The sequence below is a fragment of the Carlito syrichta genome, unplaced genomic scaffold, assembly GCF_000164805.1.
Source record: "Carlito syrichta isolate Samal-C Ts95f unplaced genomic scaffold, Tarsius_syrichta-2.0.1 Scaffold309017, whole genome shotgun sequence".
In the NCBI taxonomy this organism is placed as follows: Eukaryota; Metazoa; Chordata; class Mammalia; order Primates; family Tarsiidae; genus Carlito; species Carlito syrichta.
In genome coordinates, this window is record NW_007253113.1 from 286212 (window position 1) to 312891 (window position 26680).

The 26680-nt window shown below is 37.7% G+C and overlaps 1 protein-coding gene across 3 annotated transcripts in view; it reads right to left on the bottom strand.

Annotated features, from left to right (window-relative positions):
• Nucleotides 1-26680, bottom strand: part of PHLDB2 (pleckstrin homology like domain family B member 2) — a 131004-nt gene that overhangs the window by 33829 nt on the left and 70495 nt on the right. For 2 of the 3 annotated variants that reach the window (XM_008066588.1, XM_021716850.1), the window contains exons 4-8: nt 25480-25623; nt 24220-24357; nt 12098-12226; nt 5478-5633; nt 4127-4237 (exon numbers count right to left, since the gene is read on the bottom strand). In XM_008066588.1, coding sequence (XP_008064779.1) covers nt 4127-4237; nt 5478-5633; nt 12098-12226; nt 24220-24357; nt 25480-25623 — 678 coding nt within the window. The remainder of the gene's footprint in view (nt 1-4126; nt 4238-5477; nt 5634-12097; nt 12227-24219; nt 24358-25479; nt 25624-26680) is intronic. The other variant, XM_008066589.2, reaches the window with a different exon arrangement.

Genomic DNA, 26680 nt, shown 5'->3' on the forward strand with positions numbered 1-26680 from the left:
GAGTGTGCCACCGCACTACAGCCTGGGTGACAGAGTGAGACTCCAACTCAAAAAAAATTTTTTTTTTCACTTCTTAACTTTAGTCATTTTAGTTAATATGAGGAGGAAGCATATGATTGTTTTAATTTGTATTTCCTTGATGACTAACGGTGCGTATTTTTCCAGTGACATATTGGTCTTTCACATATCTTCTTTTGTGAAGTGTCCATACAAGACTTTTGCCAGCTTTTTAAAATGTATATGCGTAGTTACTATTACCAAGTTATAGGAGTTTTTTTTTTTTTTTTAAAAAAACATATTCTGGGTATCAGTCCTATTTGTCAGTTCCTAAATTTAAGGAACTTGCTTGCCCAAAGCCACGAAGGCGTACTTACATTCTGAATGGTTTTCTTTTTTTAATTTTAGAGTTGTGGGGTACAAGTGGGGAGTTACTACACAAGCAGTAGCATGCAGGTGAAGTTTGGGTTTCTAGCTGGCCCTCTCTCCCTCAATAGGGAACCAGGTACCCAGTGTGTTGCCAAGTATGTCCTTCCCTCCTCACTCCTTCCCTCCTCTAGTTGTGAACAGCACCTGCTAAGCCCACCCTTGTGCTATTGTGACCAGTGTTCAGGGCCCATTTATGAATGAGAACATGCGATATTCAGTTCTTTGTTTCTGTAATAGTTCACTTAGTACGATGATCTCCCGTTGCATCCAAATTGTTGTCCACGATTTTGTTCTTCTTCATGGCTGCATAATATTCCATCATGTACATATACCACCTTTTCTTTATCTAGTCCACTTTCAATGGGCATCTGGGTGGGTTCCATGTTTTTGTTATTGTGAATAGTGCTGCAATAAATATGTATGTACAGGTGTCTTTTTGTAGAGTGATTTATGCTCCTCTGGACATATTCCCAGAAAAGGGATTGCTGGATCACATGGAGGCTCAACTGTTAATTCTTTGAGATATCACCACACTGCTTTTGTTAGCAGTTGAACTAGTTCTCATTCCCATCTACAGTGTAGAACAGTGTAGGCTGTTCTCTACAGCCACACCAGCACTTGTTTTTGACTTAATAATGATAGCCATCCTTATCAGTGTTAGGTGGTATCTCATTGGAGTTTCGATTTCCATTTCTCTGATGATTTGTGAAGCTGAACATTTTTTCATGTGCTTGTTGGCTGTCTATATGTCATCCTTTGAGAAGTGTCTGTTTGTGTCCTTTGCCCACCTTTTAATGAAAAATTTTTTTCCTTTCAATTCACTTGTGCACTTTCATGTTTTTCTGGAAGCTTTATTGTTTTAATTTTTATGTTTTGATCTATTATCTGTCTTGGATTAATTTATACACATAGTGTGAGGCTCTCAGGAATTGGGTTCCTGAGAGCCTCTGGTCACAACATTTTCAACTGATTAATACAGAACTTTGTTTTATGTGTGTTTCTGTTTGAAGACATCTTGTTTACCATAAACTGCTGATTTATGAACACTGAACTGATAGCCAACAGCACTGTAACTCAGGTCTGAAGGAAGCTCTTCTAATACGCATATTTTTGCCATAAGGCACATCACAGTCTTCTTGCATTTAGGAACACTTAACAGCACTTTAGCACTAAACTTGGGAAGCAAATCACAAAAACCCCCTCAAAAGTGTAAAAACAAGGCACTAAACAATCCACAAAAAGGACATTTGCTGATAGTAGATGAGAGATGGAACAAGAAGCCAGAGTGTTGTCTTGTTTGGCCTAAGCTGAAAATGTGTCTATCGGACAACTCAAAATTTTCATCACTCTGAGAATGCTTGCAAAAGTGCCAAGAGTATTGATTTTTGGCTTACAAATACATTTTTGCAAGTAGATAAAAATGACAAATATGGAGTCTCTGAATAATGCCAATCAACTTACATTTTAGCGTCAATTTGTCAATTTCTATAAAAAAATCTGTTGGATTTTGAATGGGACTGAAATGTATCTAAAGATCAGTTTAGGAAAATAAAAATCTTTCTTTTTTTTTTGGAGTTGAAGTCTCACTCTGTTGCCCAGACTAAAGTGCAGTGACATGCTCCTGGCCACCGCAGCCTCAACCTGCTGAGCTCCAGCGATCCTTCCACTCAGCCTTCCAAGTAGCTGGAACTACAGGTGCACACTACCACGCCCGGCTAATTTTTTGATTTATTGTAGGGATGAAGTCTCGCCAAGTTGCCCAGGCGGGTCTCGAACCCGCGGGATCAGGCAATCCACTCACCTCGGCCTCCCAAAGCACGGGCTTACAGGCTGAGCCACCGAGCCCGGTCGAAAATAAAAATCTTAATACTTATGGATCACAATTTTTATAATCAAATAGCATTTTATGTATACTTAATGAGAAAATGTTATATCCGTGATTGTGCTTATCCACTTTTTAAAAAAATCTATCACTAGGACATTTTTTTGCTAAGATTTCAAAGACTACTTAAATAGTACATATTGCACTGTCTAGTTTAAGCTGCACCCTTGAATATTGTGTGCAAAAGGTAAAATATCAGTGGGGAGGTTAGTGGCAACAGAGTTCATCCCCAGAGCAGGGGACAGGGATGGAAAACACAGCTCCACTCAGTGGTTTCTAAGTGCTAAAAAAGAAGGATGAAGTTGTCAGAATTTTGTGTGGGCTGCAGAGGTACCTCAAGTGGACTCATACTTCTGTGTGAAGGACCTATTTCCTCTCTCTTATCAACCTAAAAATAGCTAAGAAAGGAATACTCATTTCTTCTGGGTAGGACCACGGTACAGCTTTATCCTTTAAATCCTTCCTCTGGATTTGGTCTTTCTCTCCACCCTATTCTGGGTCTATCAGATATTTTCATGATCCCAAGTGTCTTATTCCAAAGATAGTTGCGTGAATACAGGGCTCAGACCTGAGACTAGTCCCATTAGCTTTAACGTTTGGTCATATCCCTGAAATGACACCAGTGGCCATGTTAGAAAGGTAACAGCTTGCTTTTCACTGTCTTTGGACAAAAAAATCCCTTCACATGCAGTCACTTTTTGTCCTGGAACAAATGAAAACATAATCCTTTAGGTGAGGATGATCTTGCCATCCTTCTGATTATACTGCATGGAATGTCTGCCTACTCAATGAAGTCAAACTAATTCCAATATGGCATTTGCTAGGAAAACCCACACACAAATAATTGGAGTTCAAAACACCAGAGCAGCTGAACCAAAATATGTGACAGTAGTAAAAAGAGTATTTTTCTTGAAGCCTAGCCTGTTGATGTTAGAATGTATTTTAACCTTTTGATGGAAACTATGATTTTTTTTTTTTTGAGCTGGAGTCTCACGCTGTCACCCAGGCTGGAGTGCAGTGGCACACTCACGGGTACTACAGCCTTGACCTGCTGGGATCAGGCTATGCTTCCAACTCACATGTATGAGTTGTATGCAGCCTGTATGCAGCCTTCCAAGTAGCTGGCACTACAGGTGCCACCACACTTGGCAAATTTTTTTATTTATTGTAGAGATGGGGTCTGGCCGTGTTGCCCTGGCCGGTCTGGAAGCCCTGGGCTCGGGCAATCCTCTCACCTCTGCCTCCCAAAGTGCTGGGATTACAGAGTGAGCCACAATGCCTGGCAGTGATATATATTTTTTAAAGAAACAAATAATAAATAAAAATACAGGTTTTTTTCATGGTTTAGATTTTTACAGTATGCAAAAAGCATGAAGAAAGCATCTTTGCTTATTTTCAGAATTGTACTTAATCATTCATAGCGTATCAGCTTATTAATGTGTAGGATTAAATACAAATGTATATAAAAGTCTTCCCTAAATTATAAAGGTATTTACTATTAAAAGGCATTCAATTTGAAGAGGTAACTTCCCCAAAGTTGTAATCTATGCTTTGTTGCAGCCAGTATCACAGAAACAAAGAACAGAATACCATATGTTCTCACTCATAAGTGGACCTTGAACAATTACCATAATACTATAAGAAAAGGATTGGCAGTAGTGGGAAACTGCCAGGGGAGGGAGGGGCACACCTCATCAACAAGGGTTCCTACATAATGAATATTTGTATACCTAACCCTGAGTTTGACCCCACATCTTATTAAAAAGTATATAAATATATAAATACATAAATAAAAATGTTAAAAAAGGAAATACTTACTCTTTGCAACATCATTATTAAATTATTTTTTTCTTTCACAAAATGATCTTGTTCTCTCTGAGCCTGCTGAACAATGTGATTGGCTTGCTTTTTCAATGCAGAAATTTTTTCCTGGGGAAAAGAGATGATCGCAGGAAGATATACATTAGACATTCAAATATTTGCCAACCTGTCTTAGAGAAGGGCGAGAAGGTTTTTACAACTGGTATAACAGGGACATTTTGGTTGATGGTAGGCAGTGACTATTACCAAGAGACCCGGAGACTTTTTTTTAACCTGCTAAGCTCAATACTTTCTTTACTTAAGGTCAATATCTTTCAAATGATTTAAAAATTTATTTTGAAGAACCCAGAAGTCAACAGGAAATCTTGTTTTAGATGGTCAGCGAATTTTTGACATCATCTTGGGTGACACTTCATGAGCTAAAATAACAATGGAATTTCCTATTTCAACTGAGAGCTTAAAAAATCACCTTCTCCATCTTTCTTTCCCTCAATTTTGTTGGTTTTGTACAGAGCCCTGGGGTGTGATTTTAAAATCTGGAACAAGAGCTAAATTCTGGGCTGGACATCTAAAGCGCTAGGGGTTGGGTGGAGTCAATAGAAATCCACATGACATTCCACTGAGCTACTTCGAATGGTAATATGCTATCTGCCAGCTTTGAGAATTATTGAGCAATAAAAACAGAGAACTCCAAAACAACCTTTGTTTATAGAATCATTCTGAATCTAGTTACTATGATTGCAAAAGGAAGTAGTTTAAAACACATGTCTGAATTCCTGATTTTTCTATGCCTTAAATTTTGCATAAATGAAATAAGATATCATTCATAAATACAGCTACAGCATTATGTAACATATCTCAATTTCTTTTTTTTTTTTGAGTTGGAGTCTCACTCATGTTGCCCAGGCTAGAGTGCAGTGGCACACTCATGGCCGCTGCAGCCTCGACCAGCTGGGCTTAGGCAATCCTTCCGCCTCAGCCTTCCAAGTAGCTGGAACTACAAATGTATGCCACTACACCCAGTTAGTTTTTTTGTGATTTACTGTACAGACAAGTCTCACTAAGTTGCCCAGGCTGGTCTCGAACCCCTGGGCTCAGGCAATCCTCTCGCCTTGGCCTCCTAAAGTGCTGGGATTACAGGCTGAGCCACTGCACCTGGCCAACATATCTTAATTTATCAAGTTCAGAACACCATTTGCCATACATATGGCAGGTTCCATAATCTGCCAGTTGTGATATTTAGATAAAGATATGTAGACAAATACACAATAGTTACATGAAGGATCATTATTGTCACACAGAAAAATATTTTACTTTTTTACATTAAATGACACCTGGCAAAAATTACCTTTCTAGTAACGATATTCCGTTGATATTCAGCCACTTCACGCAGAAGCTGTTGGGTCAAATTCTCCTTTTCCTCATCTAGACGGCTCTCATGTTCAAGCTGCTGGAACTCCAGGTCTTCAAAGTGTTTGCTTTCAACATCCAACAGGTCGGCGTCCTTTGGTGAATAGGGAATGAAAACAAGACACAGCAGGATGGCTACAGCCTTCTTAGTGTGAAGAAATAACGACTAAAAGCAGTTGGTCCAAGATATCTTTCCAATCACAACAATGATCAGAGTTAGAACATGGTAATCCTCTCTTTGGGAGTTAAACCCTAGAGCAGTGACTGTTAAGGTGGAATTGAAGGGGCTATAGTGGGGGTGGGCAGCATGTATTTCACCATTAGTTTTAGACTGTTCTTTGGATGTAAGAATTTTGGCTTTAAATCCACTAGGTAGCTTTGAAACATAGAGTGAAATATTGCTATGTTTCCTAGGCTGGTCTCAAATTCCTGGGCTCAAGCAATCTCTCACCTTGGCCTCCCAAAGTGTTGGGATTACAGGCATGAGCCATCACACCCAACCTGAAAGGAAACTAATGTAGAGATTAAAGAGTCGAAAATTGGCATACATACAGACCAGAGACACTCAACGGAATCCACTGAAATGTGAGGAAAAGATATTAAATATTCTTCATACTTATTTTTACATTTTTAGGTGTTTTTTTTTCCTTTTCCTTTCTTTATTATCATTTTTTTTGAAACAGGGTCTCACTCTGTCACCCAATCCTCCTACCTCAGCTCCTAAGTAGCTTGGGCTACAGGAGCACACCACCAGATCTGGCTAATTTTTGTATTTTTTTATTTGTAGAAACAGAGGTCGCCCTCAACCAATTAGCTCTTTGGCCTCCCAAAATGCTGGAATTACAGGTGTGGGCTACCACGTCTGGCCTGTTTTTACTTTTCTTTTTCAATTTTTCAAAAAAATGCTTTCTAATGTATAAGCAAGCAGAATATGTACATAATTTTAAATATATACAGGTATCCTACAGATGAAAAAGCTCTGTCTGAGAGCATCATTCATAAGTCCAATTTATTTGTTAAGTCCAACACAATTAGCCTAGGTACTCAATTCACACAATGGAGTATGTAGTACTGTATTGTAAGAGGTTTATAACAATATTCACACAAATAATACATAACAAACAAACATAACAAATAAAACATTTTCAATCTTACAGTACTTTGAAAAACACAGTAGTACAGTATAGTACAACAGCCGGCATACAGGGGCTGTATGTACACCAGACACATGAACTAACTTACGTGACTGGACACACAAACACAGGATCGCATCTTTGGAAGTCTATAACTTGAAGGTTCATATGTAGGGGACTTACTGTAAATTCTTTGATCATGCATACTATATAACTATAATAATATGACATATGTTACATAAAGAGAGAATGCATGCTCACATAATTTATTGAGGGGTAAGCAATCAAAAAGATTTGCACATGGACTCTAGGTGATGATTACATGTCACTGTAGATTCAGCAGTTGTAACACATGTACCATTCTAATGGAGGATGATAATCCTAAGGGGAGGCTATGCATGTGTGGGGCAAGGGGAACGAGGGAAATCTCTCTCTCTTGCTCAGTTTTGCTGAGAATCTAAAACTGTTCTAAAAAGTAAAGGCTATTAAAAAGTATCAGGAGATGGAGGTTCTTAAACCATACTTCTTTGAACCCATTAAAATTATTTACACACCTTTTTACTGAAAAGACTAGAACCAAAGCTTTCATCAGGCACAAAGGATGACTCAAAAAGTTAAGCGCCACTACTCTGAGAACAATCTTGAGGACATTTAAGGAAGGTTAGAAAATCATGAAAATCAGATGGTCTAGGAAAGGCATTCTCCAACCTATGAGATACTTGAAGCCAAGAATATATTCCTGCATCTGCATTCATTCAGGAATTGATACAAGTCATATATATATATAAATATATACATATATATATACATATATATATTTTTTTCCAATCTACTTTTGAAAAAACACCCACTTATTTTGGGAGACTTTGACCGAGTTATAAATGGGATATATGTAGAAGATTTTAAAAAATAACTTATAAATAATCTACTATGGCCAAAAGGAAAAGGCAGCTGGGCTATGTGGCTTGCAGCTCTGTGTAGCTAAAATAGCCGGGGTATTTTGTTGTTGTTCAAAGCATCAAAGAAAGCTGGATAATAATATGCTTTTATATAAGTGAAAAGAAAGCCTTTTGATAAAATGGAATGTATCTCTATCTTCTGCACTGAATTCTATACTAAGGATGATTCATAGAAGCGCTATTAGCTACCGTGTAATTACAACCAATACTATAGCAACAAAATGATTAATGTCAACACAGACTGTGAATTTGCAAAGTTTAAGAGCAGGAAAAATGCAATTTGAAAACTATATTCAACATTTCTTAACACTTCTTTACACTTTTTTTGGCCAGAAAACAATGTGATCTCTATTTCAAGTTTTTGGTTGACATTTCAAGTTTATCAGACATTTTGAGTATAACTTCTAAAGGAATTAATGAATTAATACAATTAAGGAATTAAGAGACAACTCAAGTGCTGTCTTGAAACTGTATTTGCAATATTAAAATAATACATCAGCTAATATATATGCTCATACAGGCACACATACTGAAGTTTTTAAGGTTTTTCAGTAAGCTTAGTTTGTGGCCAAAGACTACTAAGATAAAAAAAAAAAATGAACAAGCCCTTTTTTTGGCTTATAAGAAATCTTCATTTAAGGTGGGCATGTGGTTCGTAATATATACACTATGCTAGTTAGTTACTAACTCCACATCTGGTTAATTTGCATGGAAGTCACAAAGCCACTAATTTGTTTGTAGTAAATGTTTAACTACTGCATGAAAATAATAGCACACTAGGAAAGAAAGTTGAAGATTAAGCTCAGCCTAGCACACAGATTCACTGATGCAATCATCTGATCAAGTTATCTAAACCATTAAACCTTTGGGAAGAGAAGAAAAACTTACAGATTTTATATATGAATAAGAATTGAGGGGATGGAATTTGGGGGCAGGAATAGTTTAAATGAGAACAGAATAATAAAGGCAGGAAACTCAAAGTGAAGTATATGACCAGTTGAATGAAAATTTTAACTATACTTCACTCACTAAAATAACATTACAAATTTTGATGGCTGGCAAGCTCAAAGGCCAGGCATGAAAGGAAATAAAACAGCTGCACTACAGAAAATTCTATGCAATTCCTTTTTTCTTTCCAGTAACTTTAAAATAAGTCTTATGGCAGAAGTCTATATGTATTTCTTTATGTTTTCTTTGCCTAATGGAGAAACAGAAAGAAGAGAACAGATTTGGTATGTCCAGAAGAAACTGCAGTAATAACAGCTCAAGGTCAACTCCAGAACCAAATTTAAATGGGACCCAGGTTCATTAACTCTCCATCTTATGGTTTATAGTAAAACACTTTAACTGCATACTTTCAGAATATGGAAAAAGACAGTAGAAATCATCTAGTCCAAATTCCTCATTTTATATACGAAGATATTGAGGCCTATAGATGCTGAATGACTTGTCCAAGACTAATGGATAAACTGATTTTAGAGCCAGTGATAGAAAAAGGGTCACCTAAAAGCAAAAGAAAAAAGGTCGCTTAATTGTAGTTATTACTGGATAATTTTTTTTTTAAGTCAAGAGCTCAAAATCAACATTCATTTTGAGTAGCTATCAAAAGCACAAAAGACACACCTGGCTGAGACAATGTTCTTGTGCTTTTAATATATACTTAAATAAATGATTGATTTGGCCCCCAAGAGCCCTCTTGATTTTAAAAATTTATTCAGTGATATCTGCAATTCTTTTTTCCTATTACTGGCTCTAAAATCAGTTTATCCATCAACAAGTCATTCAACCTCTAAGGGTCTCAATATCTCCACATATGAAATGGGGAGGTTGGACTAGATAAGTTCTATTGTATTTTTTATTGAGATGAGTTAAATGAGTCTTTTTTTATTTCACTCTGGCTTTCTTTTCCACACTATTAGTATCCCAGGAGTTGATGAGCCCATATCAACAACATACCAACCACAGGCCATGAGACCAACATAAGATGAAAAGTATATTCTGACTCCAACATGATGATTTAGAGGTAAGAACACCAGCCATAAGTACTTTATATTGTATACACAAAATCATTCCACAATTTCAGCATTTAATACGCAGTTTAAGAAAATGATTTCTTCTTATTCATTTATTTTGTATTGTGTATGGCTTGCCACCTAATGAAGTTAGTTATAATAAAATCAGCTATATCCAATCTAGTTAAATTTTTTTTTTTTAATTTGGGGGTCTCACTTTGTCACCCAGGCTGGAGTACAGTAGCACAATTATGGCTCACCGCAGCCTCAACATCCTGAGTGAAGGCGATCCTTCCAGCTCAAATAGCTGAGACTACAGGCACATGCCTGTAGAGATGAGGTCTTGCTATATTGCCTAGGCTAGTCTTAAACTCCTGGGCTCAAGCAATCCTCTCACCCGTAACTCCCAAAGTGCTGGGATGACAAGAGTGAACAACTGTGCAGGCCCAAATCCAGTTGAAATGCCTTAGGGAAAGCTTTGCTATAAAGTGGTATTCTGAAGTGTTTGTAGTTTAAAAAGAAATGAATTGTGATGACACAGAAAGTTCTTAGAATAAATGGACTTCTCATGAAGTAACTGAACTTTTCACTGATTAAGCCAAGACATTGGTGAAGAGTTACAGTGGTCGCCATCCCTGAAAAACAGAATTAGTAGACCTTTTAATAAGAGGTGAACAGCAGCCACCACAAGCCAATTATCTCTTTTAAGGAAAGAGGTTTTATGACAAGAATTTTATACTCTGTTTGGAGAAGAAAGGGAAAGAGTCGCTGCCTTCAGTTAGTGGAATAGACTGTCTGTACCATTTCCTTTCTTCTTTTGTAGTCGAGATCCTTAGAACATATACAATTTTAGGAGTTATCCTACAGAATCTAAATTAAGCTAATAGTGATTATTTACATTCATCTAAATACAGCTCAATAGATTCTGTCAATTTTTATTTGCAGTAATGTTTATAAAGAACACAAACAATAAATGGATAACTAGAAGAAGAAAAAATATCTATATAACCATGGTGCTGACTGTAAATAATTACAATGACTGTGTATAACCTTCAGCAAGAGAGAGTAAAAAAACAGTAAACAAATATAAAAATTAGTTTCTCCATCTCTTTTGTGAACTGGCATAAACACAAACAAATGACAAACTATAGTAACTTTATGAATACTAATCTTTCTCAGTCATTTTTGTCACAAAATTTGCAGAGAATTATGACTGACAGAGGGGAAATTTTTTCTTTTTATAGAAAATTCAGCTTTACTCAAGAAAATAAGTGGGAAGAAACACCATTAAAACTGTATTTGATCCAACATTACAAGAAATAAATACTAAAATTGTTATGCTGCAGCTTAACCTGTCTACACTGGATAATCTTTATTAGTATGCTCTCAATTTCTGCAATACACTGAAACGTTTTAACTGTTAATTTTTATCACCTAGTGATAGTAGTAAATACTTTTGTATTATGGGTCATCTTAAGAATTTTTAAGGATGTGCTGTCTTAAAAGTGTTTTCAACTTGCTTATTCCCAAGAAGGTATGAACATATAATAACATGAATGAAACTAGCATTCTACTCATATAGAATCATAAATTGTTATTCACTTAGGACAAATTACTATTACAGACTCTTTTTAGAGGTCCAAGACTGTTAATGACTGCCTCCCCAGGATAACAGTTTATTGGGGCTGCTGTTTAGAGGAAGTGACCCAGTTGTCAAGAGGCTACAAATTATTAAGTGGCTGTGCCAGTGTTTGTGGAACTATTCACCTAGGAAGATAACCAGGGTAGTTGTATTAAACACAGTCAACCTCAAGGATTGGAGAATAACCTAAAAAAGTTTAACAGGAAGATCTATGCTGCTTAAAGTTCCTAAAAATTATGAAGCTCATATGAGAAGACATTGAAGACATTAGTATGCCTGCCATTTTGGGTCTTCCTGTTTAATCATGGTGATCGAGCTAATTAGTTCAATGTCACTAAGCAGCAGAAAGATAAAGAAAAACAAAACGATGGCTGGTGATGGAGAGCAAACCAGAGAATAGGAAAATTTTTGAACAAGAGTACAAAAATCAAGCTCAAGGAAAAAATCCAAGGGCAGATAGGACTCAGGATGCAGCAGAGAATGCAGAAAAGACATTAGTTGATTTAAATGCTACAATCTTGATATCAGTTACAAATCAGAAATAGATATCTTTTGTTACAAAGAATGACACCGGAAATGATTGTATATTATAAATTAGTTGAAGGGTTTCAACAAAGAATGTTTTAACTGATAGGCATGAAATAATATATACTTTTAGCATGCATATTTCTATTTTAAAAGTCTCTAATGGCTAGAATTTATGCAAATTTATGATGTGTGAAGCAGTAAGTAATAGGTAAGTGGCACTTAACTGGAAAAAACACAGCAAACAAAAAAACAAAACAACTGGTGCATTCCTGTTTGCTACTGACCCTCTTCAGTTGTTGTTGTAACTGTTCCCTCATGGACTCAGGACAATTGTCCAGCTGGGTCTTCTGCTCGGAGTAAAGCTCCTGAAGCCTCTCTAGTTTTTCCCTTTCAGCATCAAGTTTTACCTTCTCCTGAAGTTCAGAAATCAGAAAATAGAAGAATAGAAATTACCTTCACACCCCAAGCAGGTGCTAGTGAACATATCCCAAGGATAACACAAACAAACACATACAAACTCTAGACATTCTATGAATGTACATATATATCTTGTTAGTGGCCAGGGTAAAGGGGTATAAGTGGAAGTTAAGACAAGGGGACCCAGTTTCTGCATTCTCAAAACACAGTCCATTTCACTGGGTATTAGCAATGCCTCCCTGCTTCGTTCCTTCCCTCCTTCCTGCCATCATGCGACGAAAGCAGAGGAAGCAGTGGTCATGTTGAGTGTTGGTCAATGGCTGACAACGAACAAAAGAAAAGCCAACCAAACTCACAAGCTAGCCTTAACCAGAGTCCCTTGTCAGAGGACCAGATGAAGGAAAGGGGACATTTACCCTGAGTACTTGTCATAGACCAATTTACTCGAGGTATTTGCTAAGCAAGTTTTAGAAATTATTGAAATTTTGTCCTCAAGTCACAGGAGCTCTAGGTGCACTAGTTGACATCTCGGTTGTAGCCATTATGAAAACTTCAGAGTGTAAGCAGTTAAAAAATCTTATTCCAGGGAGAATATCTAATTCAGCAGCTGAGAGAGCTAATAAAAATGCAAGACGAACAAAGCAGCATAAGCGAAGGCATACCAGGCAGCTCAGACACACCAAAAATATGACAATGACTGGAATATAGACTTCTCTACAATAACTTACATACAGATAGATTGAAACAAGGACCGTGAAGAAAGGAGAGGCCATTTAGAGAAAGAATCCTAAATTCCTTCCAAGTCACACATCCTAAGTGACCCTGGATATTCTCTGGGATATAACAGGCAAGTACTCTAATATAGGGATTTTATGGCCTTACAATGCCACCTCTTAAATTGAGAAACAAAACTTCAACTTGTTTCATGTCAGTCTTCCCAGTTTGTGTTGTCTTTATGATGCTCTGAACCCTTGAAATAAATTTTAGACATGATTTTCTCCTTGTGCAACACCCTCAGTCTAAACAAAAGCACTCTGACAATTCAACCCTCAGAAAGTAAAATAATCACCACCTTCTTTCTCTTATGTTCATTCTACATCAACTGGAAAACACAAAACTAGCTTCTAAGCATATCACATCCCAAGTAGGTGCTCTAGGTACACTAGTTTACATCCCAGTTATAGCTTTTTTAAGCATAGCATGAAGCTTTCAAATAGTCCTATGAAATTATCCTTACTACTTTTTCAAAAAATCAAAATAGCCATTTTGATTTTTTGAAAGGACCATTTTGAATTTCTGTGTAAACATATATTTGAATTCTTTATGATAAAGATGTTATGGTTTAAATCTAAAACTATATGACATCAATACCCCTTACCAGCTCATTTGCCTCCATTTTTAACTTAAATTTTAAAATCTCAAGGACATTTTAGAAATGTATATTTAGCGTTAGAATATATTTTTCTCAAGACAACTAAATCCATAAGTTATAACACTGAGAGTCCTATGAGTCTATAAAAATGTAAACTTCAACAGGTTATAAAGAAGGTTTCTTCGATCTTAATAGTACATTTGCTTACTGTGCAAAACTGTTGTGCAAGAGCTAGAGAAAGAGATGGAATTGTTAACAGAAAAAGGATTCCCAGATGTTAATCCATAGTAAAACTAGTACTAGTTAGATTCAGGCTTGAGTTTCAGAATTAATATATTTTTTTCTAAATAAAACCGGCAATACAGAATATCTGTTGTCTTTTGGCTAGGAAGATATGTGTAGATAAATGCTGGACATGGTAACTCATGCCTGTAACCCCAGCACTTTGAGAGGTGGAGGCAAGAGGATTGCCTGAGCCCAGGGGCTCGAGACCAGCCTGGACAACATGGTGAGAATTTGTCTTTACAAAAAAATTTTTTTTAAAATTAGCCAGGCATGGTGACGCGTGCCTGTAGTTCCAGCTACTTTGAAGGCGGAAGCGGAAGGATCGCCTAAGCCCAGCAGGTCGAGCCTGCGGTGGCTGTGAGCGTGCCACTGCATTCTGGCCTCGGCGACAGAGTGAGACTCTGACTCAAAAAAACGAAACAAAACAAAACAGAAAACATGTGTGAATAAAAGAATGACTTATTTACACAGTAAAAAATTTTTATCCAAAAATAATTCTATTTCTAGATACTGTATTACCAGACTTTGCAGCAACTCTAATTCCAAAGAGAAAGCTAAAACACGCAAACAAAAAAAGACTATTCATTACAATTAAATACCACAGGTGCAAAGCCCTAAAACTTAAAGTTAGTTTGGTAGAAAATATTGATACAATATTTGATATTATAGAAAGTCACAGGAAAAAACAGGTCTCAAATCTAAAGAAATAACCAAACTATTCCTCTGGTGCTCTCAATTTTCCTTTTTTTATTGTTAGTAATAAACTCAAATAAATAACTAATCAAAAATACCTTATGTTTACATAATGCCTTCCTTCTGAGGTGCTCAAAACGTTTTGCAATTCCATACAAGGGGGCAGTTAGAAGAATTATGCAAGCAGGCACCATTAGAACGTTCTGCAGCTTCTCTGCACTTATCCACAACGCTGTGACCGCTGCCTGGGTCTTAGATCAATAGCTCAGTGGGGCCAAAACTAGGGCAAAGGAAGTGAAGAGAAAGGAGGAAAGAAGACTAGTGGCAGGTGGTCCCGGCCATAAATTACAGAGGGCTGCAGAGGTGATATCATTCCTGAGAGAGCCAGAAGTGAACCAACTTTGAGCCAGAAAGAAATTGATATTCCGTTCTTCTATTTATTGCCCAGGAAGTTTTTAAGGGAAAATTAGCTCTAGGCAAGCAGTTAATTAGAGCTGAAAGTATCACCTTCTACAGTGAATGTTAAATAGATGAACAAATTAGGTGGCATTTGAGGGTTCAAGGATTCTTGCCTTTTTACAAGTAAAATATTAAAATTGGGTGTTGTCCTCTTCCTACAGATTTAAATTGGTAAACTCACCTATTCTAACTACTATAGACATAATAATATTTTCTAAACACCAAACTGGGACAGTATAACATTTTTTTTCAAGATTCATAAATCTGCTTTTAGACAAAAATGAATTAAAATGCATTTTTAATAAATGTGACATATTTCACTCTGTTGAAAAAATAAAACTAGAAGGAATTGGAACACTCCAGGAAAATTCAGATGTACAAGGGGGCATTTATAAGGCCAAAAGCAGAAAGTGACTTCCCTAGAGACAACTGCTTCTGTTAGCACTGCTCTAACTTTGACTTGTCTTCTCTTGATGTATTAGCAAAATCCAGCTGGGTCACAAATTCACTGCCAGATTCTGCCTATTTTTTGCATATTGAAGACTGATATTCCTAAAGTTCCATATTCATACATGGCCAAAGGGAAATTATTCAGGGGTACATTAAGGTAGAAATCAGTTTATAAAACTAGGCCTATATTTGCTTCCATAGTGAGTTGTTTGTTTACTCACTCAATAACAATTAAAAGAAAACTAGAAGTAGAGAAGGGAAAAGAGGACCTTGAGCACAGTTTTTATGTAGCACAGTCCATTCAACACATTAGAACTTGGATGAGCTTTTAAAAATACTATTTCCTGGGCCCAAGTTTAGTGACAAATCCAGGGCCATACGGCCTAGTATTAAAAAATTCTCTCTAGTCCAGGCAGAGTGGCTCATGTCTGTAATCCCAGCATTTTGGGAAGCCGAGGTGGAAGGCTCACTTGAGGGCAGAAGTTTGAGACCAACCTGGGCAACATAGCAAGATCTAGTAGCTACAAAAAAAAATTGGTCAGGTGTGGTGGGACACACCTATAGTTTCAGCTATTCTGAAGGCTGAGGTGGAAGGACTGCCTGAGTCCAGGAGGTCGAGGTTGCAGGGAGCCACAATCAAGTCATACTCCAGCCTGAGCAACAGAGTGAGAGACTCCAACTCACAAAAAAGGAGGAATGGATTGGTGAGGTGGGCAGACCTCTGTGGTGACTCTAGGCTGGGACTCCAACTCAAAAACAAACAAACAAAAAGCAAAACAAAACAAAACAAAAAAACCCCCAGGTTTTTTGATATGCAGGTTGAAAATCACTGACTTAGCCACCCAGGATTATGTGAGAGAAAGTCAATGAACAACAATTTGACTGTTCTACTGAAGACACAGGACATCAATACAGGATCCAACAAAAACTCTTTAAAATATGTGGCCTCAGTGCCTTTACTTCACAGTATAAAAGGCCTCCCTTACAAGTAATAACCCAACTGTAAAATGTTTACATTTAAATTAAATGTCTCAAGTAAAACAAACAAAAACTGTGACAGATTTCAATGTATCCAATATTCATATTAATTGAGATGATGCATTTCAAGTTCAGATACAAAATGCTGATCTTCTAATTGTACAAATGATCAGGAGTGGCTGTAAATTTACCCTAAAGAATTTGAACTTGTATACAAGAGTCTCAATAATCTTGAAAGATCTTAAAAATGCAAGGCTCATCATACAACTACTTATTTTGCTGGATTTGGTGGTTAGAAGACAGTCATATGTTTTCTCTCTTTTAAGTTGTATTCTTAGAGGAAGAAACTGAAATTTAACTTGCTGGTTCTATTTGAATTCCAATATCATACAGAAAATTCCAGAATACCAATGGAAAACTTATTTTACCATATCAGGCCAGGTGCAGTGGCTCACACCTATAATCCCAGCATTTTGGGAGGCAGAGGTGAGAGGACTGCCTGAACCCAGTAGTTCGAGACTAGCCTGGGTAACTTGGAGAGACCTCGTCTCTACAATAAATCAAAAAAAATTTCTGGGTGTGGTGTGTGTGCCTGTAGTTCCAGTTACTTAGAAGGCTGAGGCAGAAGGATTGCCTGAGTCTAGCAGGTCGAGGTTGAGGTGGCGGTGAGCCAGCCACTGTAATGTAGCCTGGGCAACAGAGTGAGACTTCTACTTCAAAAAGAAAAAAAAAAGAAAAGAAAAAATTATTTTACTATATCTAAATGTGTAATGCTTGATAAGCAGATGGATCAAGGTTACCCTGAAAAGATGCTTAATTTATTAGTGTGCATGGCTGTTAGATAAAATAGAGGACACCCAGTTAAATTTAAACTTTAGATGAACATCAAATGATTCTTTAATGTAAATATGTCTCAGATATTGCATGGGACATAATTATACTAGAAAGTTGTTCTCTGTTTACCTGAAATCCAAATGTCACCAAGTTTCCCATATTTTTATTTATGAATCTGGCACCCCTATTAGCTTACTAAAGATTTTCTTAAAAATTAAGATCAATTTTTGTCCAAACGCAATGGCTCATGCCTACAATCCCAAGCACTATGGGAGGCCGAGGCGAGAGGACTGCTGAGCCCAGCAGATGGAGGCTGCGGTAGCTGTGATCATGCCACTGCACTCTAGCCCAGGCGACAGAGTGAGACTCTGATGGAAAAAAACAACTCAGCATGCTCTAGGCACTTAGGACACATTTCATGAAACCCAAGGTCAGGATTGGAATTGATGCAGTGATGTGTTAAAATTCACAGTTCCTAAGCCATCATTGTTAAGGGAAATCCATTTAAAGTCCTTTCCACACACCCTGAGAATCCCTTCTAGTTCCTAAATCCTGTGGCATTGTCTGGGAGACAGGCACCTTTATAGATTCACAGGTTAGACAACTATTTAAGGTCCATAATCATATATGAAATTCCTTTTTAATAGGTATAACTGATATCCAAGAACACTGCATACGTTTAAGTATTCATTTTGATGAATGTGGACATAAGTGTACATTCATGATACTATGTAAAGCCAGAGTGTTTCAGATTTCAGAATACTACAAATTTAATAGAGGTAACAGGTAACACAGATCATACAGCATATATGACATTTCCAGTGAGGTCTGGAACAGTACCCTCTAATCAAACACATTGCTATTTCTGTAGCTACACTTAATGAATACTCAGCCTTACAAAAGGATATTTCCCCCCCCACAAAACTTTACAGATTTTGGAAATTCAGAGGAAAGATTATGGTCCTGTGTCAACAAACAAGGATTGTTGAGAACCATTTCCTTGTTAGGATTTTTTTTCCTTTGGCCTGAATATTTTAATTACACAATTGATGGATGTTAAGTGTTGAAAAAACTTGAAAATCACAACCATCAGGAAAAAAAAAAACCAATCTGGAATCCTATTGACTTAATCCCCAAATCCTATGATATAGCTCCACTTCCTCTACCCAGGGAGCTCACTTTGAAATATAAGAAAGCGGCACGGGAAGGGCTGAGCCCTTTCTGAACGTTGACTGTGACTTGGCACATGTTCTGCACTCAAGAGGCATTAACACCTTGCTGAAGAATTCTGGGCCAGGCTCACTGTCTTCCCCTGGCTCTGAAGGAAGGATGGGGAGGAAGTAACAGGTACTTTGGCAAGATAATATTAAGATAAGATAATAATAGGGGAAAAGATTTAACTATTTAAATATGCTTACTGTAGAAAAATTAAGGAGTCAGTATTTAAGATTTCACTTAGGGACACATTGTATGGCATAGGGTGATTTAAGTTTCAGTTCCAACCAACGTGCTTCGTGCATTTAAATGTGCTTAAGTGTGCAGGCTAGGATGACTACAAAATGTCACAATATATCTGTGTGAAGACATAAAATATTTGTATTCTTAAACAAAAAGATGGCTTGAGCATTACGATTACCATCTGGATCATGGAAAGACTCTTTGACAATACAGAATCAGAGCAAATCCTTATTTAATTTTGGTACAACTTGATTTGTATGCTGAGAAGCAGGGATGAAACACAGATAATCCAGAAATAGAGAAAACTGAAAAACTATTTTCAGTGTTTAATTTTTAATGTAGTTAGACATAGATAAAGAACAAAAACCTACATGGAGAGACACATACATCTTCATGTATCTTCTCAGTCGCTACCTAGGGCTTTGCTCTTGGGGAAGAGGAGCGGAAGAGAAGGAAAGCCAGTTCCATAACCAGGCCTTGGCCCAAATTGGGCTTCAGGGTGTTGATGGCTTCCTTACTGTGTCGTCAAGCCCATTCAACTAAAACAGTTTATTAGACTAGAGGAAATAATCCTCTCTCCTTTCTTTTTTTTTTTTTTTGAGTTGGAGTCTCACTCTGTTGTCCAGGCTGGAGTGCAGTGGCATGCTCACAGCCACCGCAGCCTTGACTTGCTGGGCACGGGCAAGCCTTCTGCCTCAGCCTTCCAAATAGCTGGAACTACAGGCATGTGCCACTACACCCAGCAATTTTTTTTGATTTATTGTAGAGACAAGGTCTCACCAAGTTGCCCAGGTTGGTCTCGAACCCCTGAACTCAAGTAATCCTCTTGCCTCGGCTTCCCAAAGTGCTGGGATTACAGGCTTGAGCCACCATGCCTGCCCCCTCTCTCCTTTCATTTGCCACAAGAAACATGAAGGTCTCTTTGCTTTCTGCATAAGACATCCTTTCTGGGTTTATTTTCAAGTTAGATTCTTATATTTGTTCAGGGTTTATTCATGTCCATAGTGGTTCTATATGCGATGTGGCTACTATCTGAGAACACAACGGGCAGGTGGAATTTTGCTCAGAGTCACATGAAAACAGGCTTATTGATGCTTTCCACTGTGGTGCCCCAAGTGAAAGGCCAGCCCAAGGACTGCTGCAAAATGTTCAATATATATAATGCAATAAGTTGTCTATATTTTATGTTGTATATATAACTATGTCAATTGGTTATATTTTATGTGGTAACAAATAGTAACAATATTTAATATATATTTATCTATACTACATATGTAAAATAAAATAATAGCTCCCAAATCAGCTAAAAGAAGTAATGCTAAAAGCCAGTCTTCAGAGCCAAGAAAGCAACGTTAATAATTTCCCAGCAAGATTTGAACACTGAGGTGTTATTAGACCTTTTTCCTATGGCTTCAGGCTTTGACTCCAAAACCCTAGGGCCAGGCTTACAGGATGTACTACTGACATCTGAATCGAAGCTTGCCCAACGGGGATATCTTTTCAGGTTTTGCTTTTCTCATTCCACAGTTTACATCTGACTGCAGCAACAGGTGTATGGAAAAGGAAACGCGATCCAAAAGGGCAAAGGCCACTTCCTCCTTCTGTCTTACGCTCTGGTGTGATTGGCAGAGTGATTACAGGCTCACTGGCATGTGCACTTGGGCAGCCCAGTCCAGCTGTCCTGAAACTTGGCCATGGATAGCTCTCTAGCAGGTGTTTGGCTCAGTGTTTCTGCTAAGACCTAGCCTGGACTAGCCATTAGCAGGAGAATCCAAGGACAATATTCTCAAAGTATACTGGGCAGTGTCTTGGCACCTACTATGGAATGGATAAATGGATAAATAGTGGATCATTCCCTCCTCCACTCACAGGCTAGAGGAAGGAAATAAATACCTAGTAAGCCCAAAACAAATGTAAATTATAAAATATAATATGTAAAGGGCTAAAAAACAAAGAAAACCTAACGTGAACTGGAAAGGTCTGGAAGGGCTTTTCTGAAAAAACTGACATTCTGTCTAAGCACTGACAGACAGAATCAGCAAGGCATGGGATATGGGGATGGGAATTCCAGACAGGGGAAACAGTATCTGCAAAGGACTGGAGGTGGGAAAGAATGAATCTTTTAACAAATAGAAAGGAAGGCCCTGGTGAGAGTAGTGTGAAGAATAAAAGAATGGTGACAGGAAGGCTAGTGACAGATCACAGTAAGGAATTTAGATTTACATAAAGTACACGGGGACACAAACCATAGTGATAGGTTCTCATTTCAATTTTTAAAAAAATCACATTGGCTGCTGTGAAGAGTTTAAACTTAAGGGAAGCAAGTGAAAATAGAACTAAAGAAGAAATTTCATGATTTAGAAGAGAATGCTGTCTGTGAAGGTGCAGAGTTGTTAAAAAAAATTGAGAAATACGTTGGTGATCAATTAGATGTTAAAGAGACAGAGAAAAAAGCATCGAGATCAATTTCCAGGTTCTGTTTGAATGTATCAGGGAAGAGAAATGCAATTTCCTAGACTGGGAAAACTGGAGAATTGAGGGTGGGAGGCAAGGGGAAGATTAAGATCAAGAGTTCAGTTATGGGCGTGTCCAGTTGGAATTACCTATGAAATATCTGAGTGAAGATGTTAGGTAGGCTACAGGATATGAGTCCGAGCTCAGGAAAGGGCTGTGGGCTAGAGACATCCCTGATACTCACCAGTATATAAGTTAGTTGAATCCACAGCTATAAAACGACATGAGGATACAAGAGAACTGGGTTCAGATTAAAGATGAAGAGGCATAGATGTAAGACATATAGACAAAACAAAGCAAAGTAAAACAGAAGAGTGAAGTACAAAAGCAGAAAAGAAGGGAGAAGGGAAAAAGTGCCAAAAAAGAAGTATCCCCTATATTGAATGCTGCTCAGGAGTCTGATCATAAGAGGGCTGAAAAGCACCCAGTGGGCTTGGCAGTACTGGAGGTCTGCAGTAGTCCAAACAGGAGAAAATCTGATGGAGTAGCAGAGGTCTAAGCCAACTGGAATGGGAAGAATAGTTAATTGGGACATGAGGAACAGGAGACAAAGTATACCTAGAAAATTGTTTGAAAGTTTACCTTAAAATAATAATGTTGGCATGCTGACAGTAAAAATCCAGAAAGAAGGAGACATTGACCAGGGGTAGGGGAGTGGGGATAGGTAGGGCAGAAAGACTGAAGACCCTAAGAAGGTAGGATGTGATGACACCCAGAGCACATGCAAAGAGACTGGTATTTGATGGGAGAAGAGAATCATTGAGAGACGATGGGTTGCTTCTCATTGCTCTATGAAGCAGGTGGTGAGATCATCTCTGAACCACAGGGAGGAAAGTGGGCCAGAGGTTTGAATAGAGTAAAGGCATGAAATAGATGTATCATAAAATAGTAGAATAAGCTTACTTAAGAAACATAATAATGGCGTCAAGCAGTGTTGAGTCTCTATTTGAATTTGGTCGTCAAGAATAGGTAGTAGCATCATCGACCCAGTCTTTGTTTCTACTCCCCTCATCCTCTTCTCACTCAAAGCCAATTTCTGCCATTTTTCACATGATGTGATGACAGACAATAATCCCACCTTCCAAGACCAGCTAATCTCCTAACAGCTGCATGAGCTGGTCCTGTATATCCAGCCCCTGCAGTCCCCTCTCCTACACATAGCCTCCATCAAACCACCAAACAACAATAGGAAGGATGAAGGTGGCCTCTTTGTTTCTACTTATGTTCCTCGAGTTCTTCCTCTACCATAGAGAGGGATATGAGCAGAAACAAGTAAAGGGGCCACCTCCATTCTGTGGAGAACAGACCACAACTTGTCCTGGGAAGTGAGAATTAGCATAGGCTCAACTTGCTTCACTTTGTGTGCAGAATCTTATGCTAATGAGATATAAAATTCATAGACCATGCCACATGTGAGCTACACAAAACTAAATAACTACATGGATGAGGCAGGCAGAAGTGTTCACAGAGAACAAGATACTCTGTTCCTATGTCCAACAAGTTTTCCCATGTGACATAAATAGTAATAAAATTACTGTAGTATTACTTTACTTAATTAGTATTTACTTAACAGTAAAATACTAATAAGTATCAAAACAATACAGCTGATGCCTACAGTGAAAACTTTTTGCTGTACCAGTCTAGAATCCTTGAAAAGTATACATCATTCACTGAATCCTCTTATACTGCATATTTAGACAGACCATTCTTCAACTTGGTTTTGACTTTCTAAAGAAAAAGATGCCCACTACCCAAATAGATTCTTTACTACTTAAAAGTCTGGAAGTAGAATAACCATACATAAAATTTAATATGCAAAAGCTGTGTAGTTTAATTTTGACATGTAGGTAACCAAGAAATTGACATGTAGCTTCTATTCAGACTTCCATTTCTGACCATATCATTTTGAACTCATTCTCTGGCACCAAGACCAAATGTCCTTATTTATAGGTCTCAAACAAATAAGAACCTAAAAAGGAAGTCACATTCAGCAGAAATTCTTTCCACACAGTACCACTAGAACTTACTAAAACTAAAAACAAAAAAATTTTTTCTCAGCTTAGCAGAGAACATGGTGAGTAGGGAAGAATGTGTTAAAGCTCATTTGTTTTTTTCTTCACCAAATTGGAATTTTACTTTAGTATTAGACTTAGTTCAGCTGTAACTAACTCAGACTATGAGGAGAGCAATGTATAATATTTCCCAGGAGAAAACAACAACACATAAGCAGACAAACCAAAAACCAAACTACCACCCTGAATTCCAAAATCTGAACGTGATTTTTCCTACATTCCTCAGTAGATAGCAGCTAACGTTCAGGTCGTGGCATGACATGTATAGCAAGACCTCTTCCAAGCTAAGTGTCAACTGTGTCTCACAGATAGCTTTTCCTTGATGGTGTGTGAAGACCCCTCTCCGAAAACTTGCAGTTTTCAAAGAGCAGCTCACCTGCACTGAAGACAACAGCAAGGTGAGGCAGGTGGGATGAATAATTAACAATCACCTTTTTACCAAACAGAAACATGAAAAGAAATGAGGTAGCCCTATTTGAACTTTAGTCATCCCTGCAGGGCACCAGTGGTAAAGATGTTCAGTATACTAAAAAAAAATTCTTTAAAAACACATGGAATTGGAAGAGCAGAAAAGCTGATTAAAAAACAAAGAAAGAAAGAAAGAAAAGCAACTCACTCATCTCAAATAGAATAAGCTGTTGTGAATATCAGCTTGCAAGCTATACGGGCTCTGCTTTCTCAGCATCTTGGCCCAGCATCTGGTAGCTCTTAATTTGTGACAATGTATGATCTTAGGACTTTTCTCTCGTGTCATTCTCTCCAGTAACATGACACACAATCCAAAATCATGGCAATTCCATTTAACATTTAAATTCCATCAATTTGGATCACCACTTTGCCCATAAAATTGCATTCAAATATAGTTTTCATTTACCTTGGTCTTTTCACCAACAATGTTCTTTTCCAGTTCTGCTATCTTCCGATTTAGATGATCTAAAATCTCCTTCTCCTTCATAAGTTCAGTTGTTTCAGATTCCTGTTCTCCATCCAAGAGAGCACATTCCATATCCAACTAAGGACACAAAACAAAGTTCAGAAGTGTTTCACCTTCAGGGACATTCTCAACTGCTCACTTGAGAGATTCATTTATAATAGCTACAAATTTCCAAAAATACTACTGTATCAGCCAGATTTTAATAAAACACACAAAAAAACTAGTTATCACTTAACTTTCCTACTATAACTCTTTTTCTGCTTACTTCTCAATGATATTTTGCCTATTTGCTTAGGTACAGGTTCAAGCACAAACCACCCTGGGAGCAGCCATGTCTTTCCTTCTTTGTCCCTAGAGCAAGAGAAATAACAGCATGAAAGCCCCGCATTCCTAGCAATGCCAACAGGAGGGGCTTCCAGGGTCTTTGTGAAAGACAACAGGTGAGCAGTACCCAAACTGCTTAGGGGCCTATCAGCACCATCTATGAGGAAAGACATGCAGATCCCCCCTAGGCAGAATTTTGTGCCCCTTCTCATTCCATGGAGATAACATAAAAATTGCCACTGCCTCCTATTGTAGTTATGAAATATGTATCTGTCTGCCCCAGGTTTGCAAACCTCTAGAAAGCTGGGTCTGTGTGATTCATGTGTGAATCTCCCACAGAGTGCCAATATGACATCCAACTCACAGTAAGCATACTCAGAAAACATTTATGGGATTTGAAATTGAATATCTAAATACAGGGTACCTCTGCTGACAAATCCTGTGGCAGGTCAGAAAGCATATACTAGTTAAGACAAAATAGGTTTTACAGAAAGCACAATAAAGGTGGCCTAATGTGTTTATCTCACATGACCAAAAAGAAACAAGAAGAAAAAAAGGAATGTAAAAAAGGGGCTTTTTGCATCAATAAGGGTACCTGATCCCAAACCAGGCAAAGTGAGAACCAAAGGGAGGCCCAAACTTCAACTGTATATGACCATGTATGTACCTAATCCTGAATTGTACCCCACATCTTTAAAATAAAAAAGGGGGGCATTTTTACCCTACACATGGCACCTGTTGAACAAATGTTTGCTCAAGTCGATTTCTATGTGTTCACCCTCCACGGACTGTGCCCTAATGAGCAGCAATATTTTTAAAGCTAAAGAAAGGAAAGAAAAAAAGAGAGAGGGTAAAAAGTGAACTCATGGTTTATACCTCTCTGGAAGATTCATCCATCTGATCATTTATATCTTTGATTTTTTGTTTAAGTTCCTCAAGGTTATTCAGAATTATGATCCGAGTTTCTTCCATTGCAGCCAACTCCTGAGTTCTCTGTTCTTCACTTATACCCTCTGGGGTCTGCAATTAATCAACACAGAAATGGATTACTCATGCTTCAATTCTAGAATTTCTCAACTTGACTTATAAACCAGCTGCAGGTCTAGTGTTTCAGTCTCCATGCCCATGTGGATTCTAAAAGCATCCCTGCTATTCTCTAGTTGGAACTCTGATCATTTTCCCATAAAAGACTGTGCCATCTTCAACTTTTCTTAGGTTAGCTCATACAATCTGGCTTCCGTTCACAAATTCATATTCTTTGAAGCAAAAAGAACAAAGGTTTTACAGTTGAGGAAGCTGAAGTACGCAGTTCTGCACAGTAGAGAATTACAACTGAGACAGGAGTTTTGACATCTTCCTGGGAGATCTCTTGTAAATGCTCCTACTTTCATTATAAGCTCCTCATTCTCTCCCATCTCCCAAGTGACTATATCTTCAAAAAAGCTTCTTGACTCCCTAGCCATACTCTTAGGTCCCACTGCTATGGTTATCTGCAAATGAGCATTCAGGCTTATTTATTTTCTTTCCAACACAAGTTGGAAAAGCAAGGGCATGTCACTTTGGGAATCCATAAAATGACTTAAAACTACACATTCAGTATCAAGCTAAATGATGTTTCATGGATTGTTTTAGTGTACTATTTAACTGTCTTTTGTTCTATAGACCTTCCTATATAATGTTTAAGAAACCACCTAAAAAAGGATACTGGCCACCATTCATAAAATTATTCCAGGGAAAAAGTGAATTCTTTGTCAAGGAATGAGGAGGTCAAGAAACAAATTAAGAGAGAGAAGGCATACTTACTCTCCTGAACAGAGTTAATGACAAATGCACAAGGAAAAAAGGAATAATGTAGATCACACATATAGCCAAAATGTGATGGTCTATTGTTTAAGAAGAGAATGTAGTGAATTAAAAATAGCCTCTGGTTTCTAGAATTTCAGGTTAGTTTTCTTGAATATCACGTGGTAGAAACCAGTCTTTCTGTAAGGCAATGGGTATAGTATTTATTGAATATTTATCTCTCTTTGAAAAATAAGTAATTTTGGGATCAGAAAGTCAATAATTATACAATTTC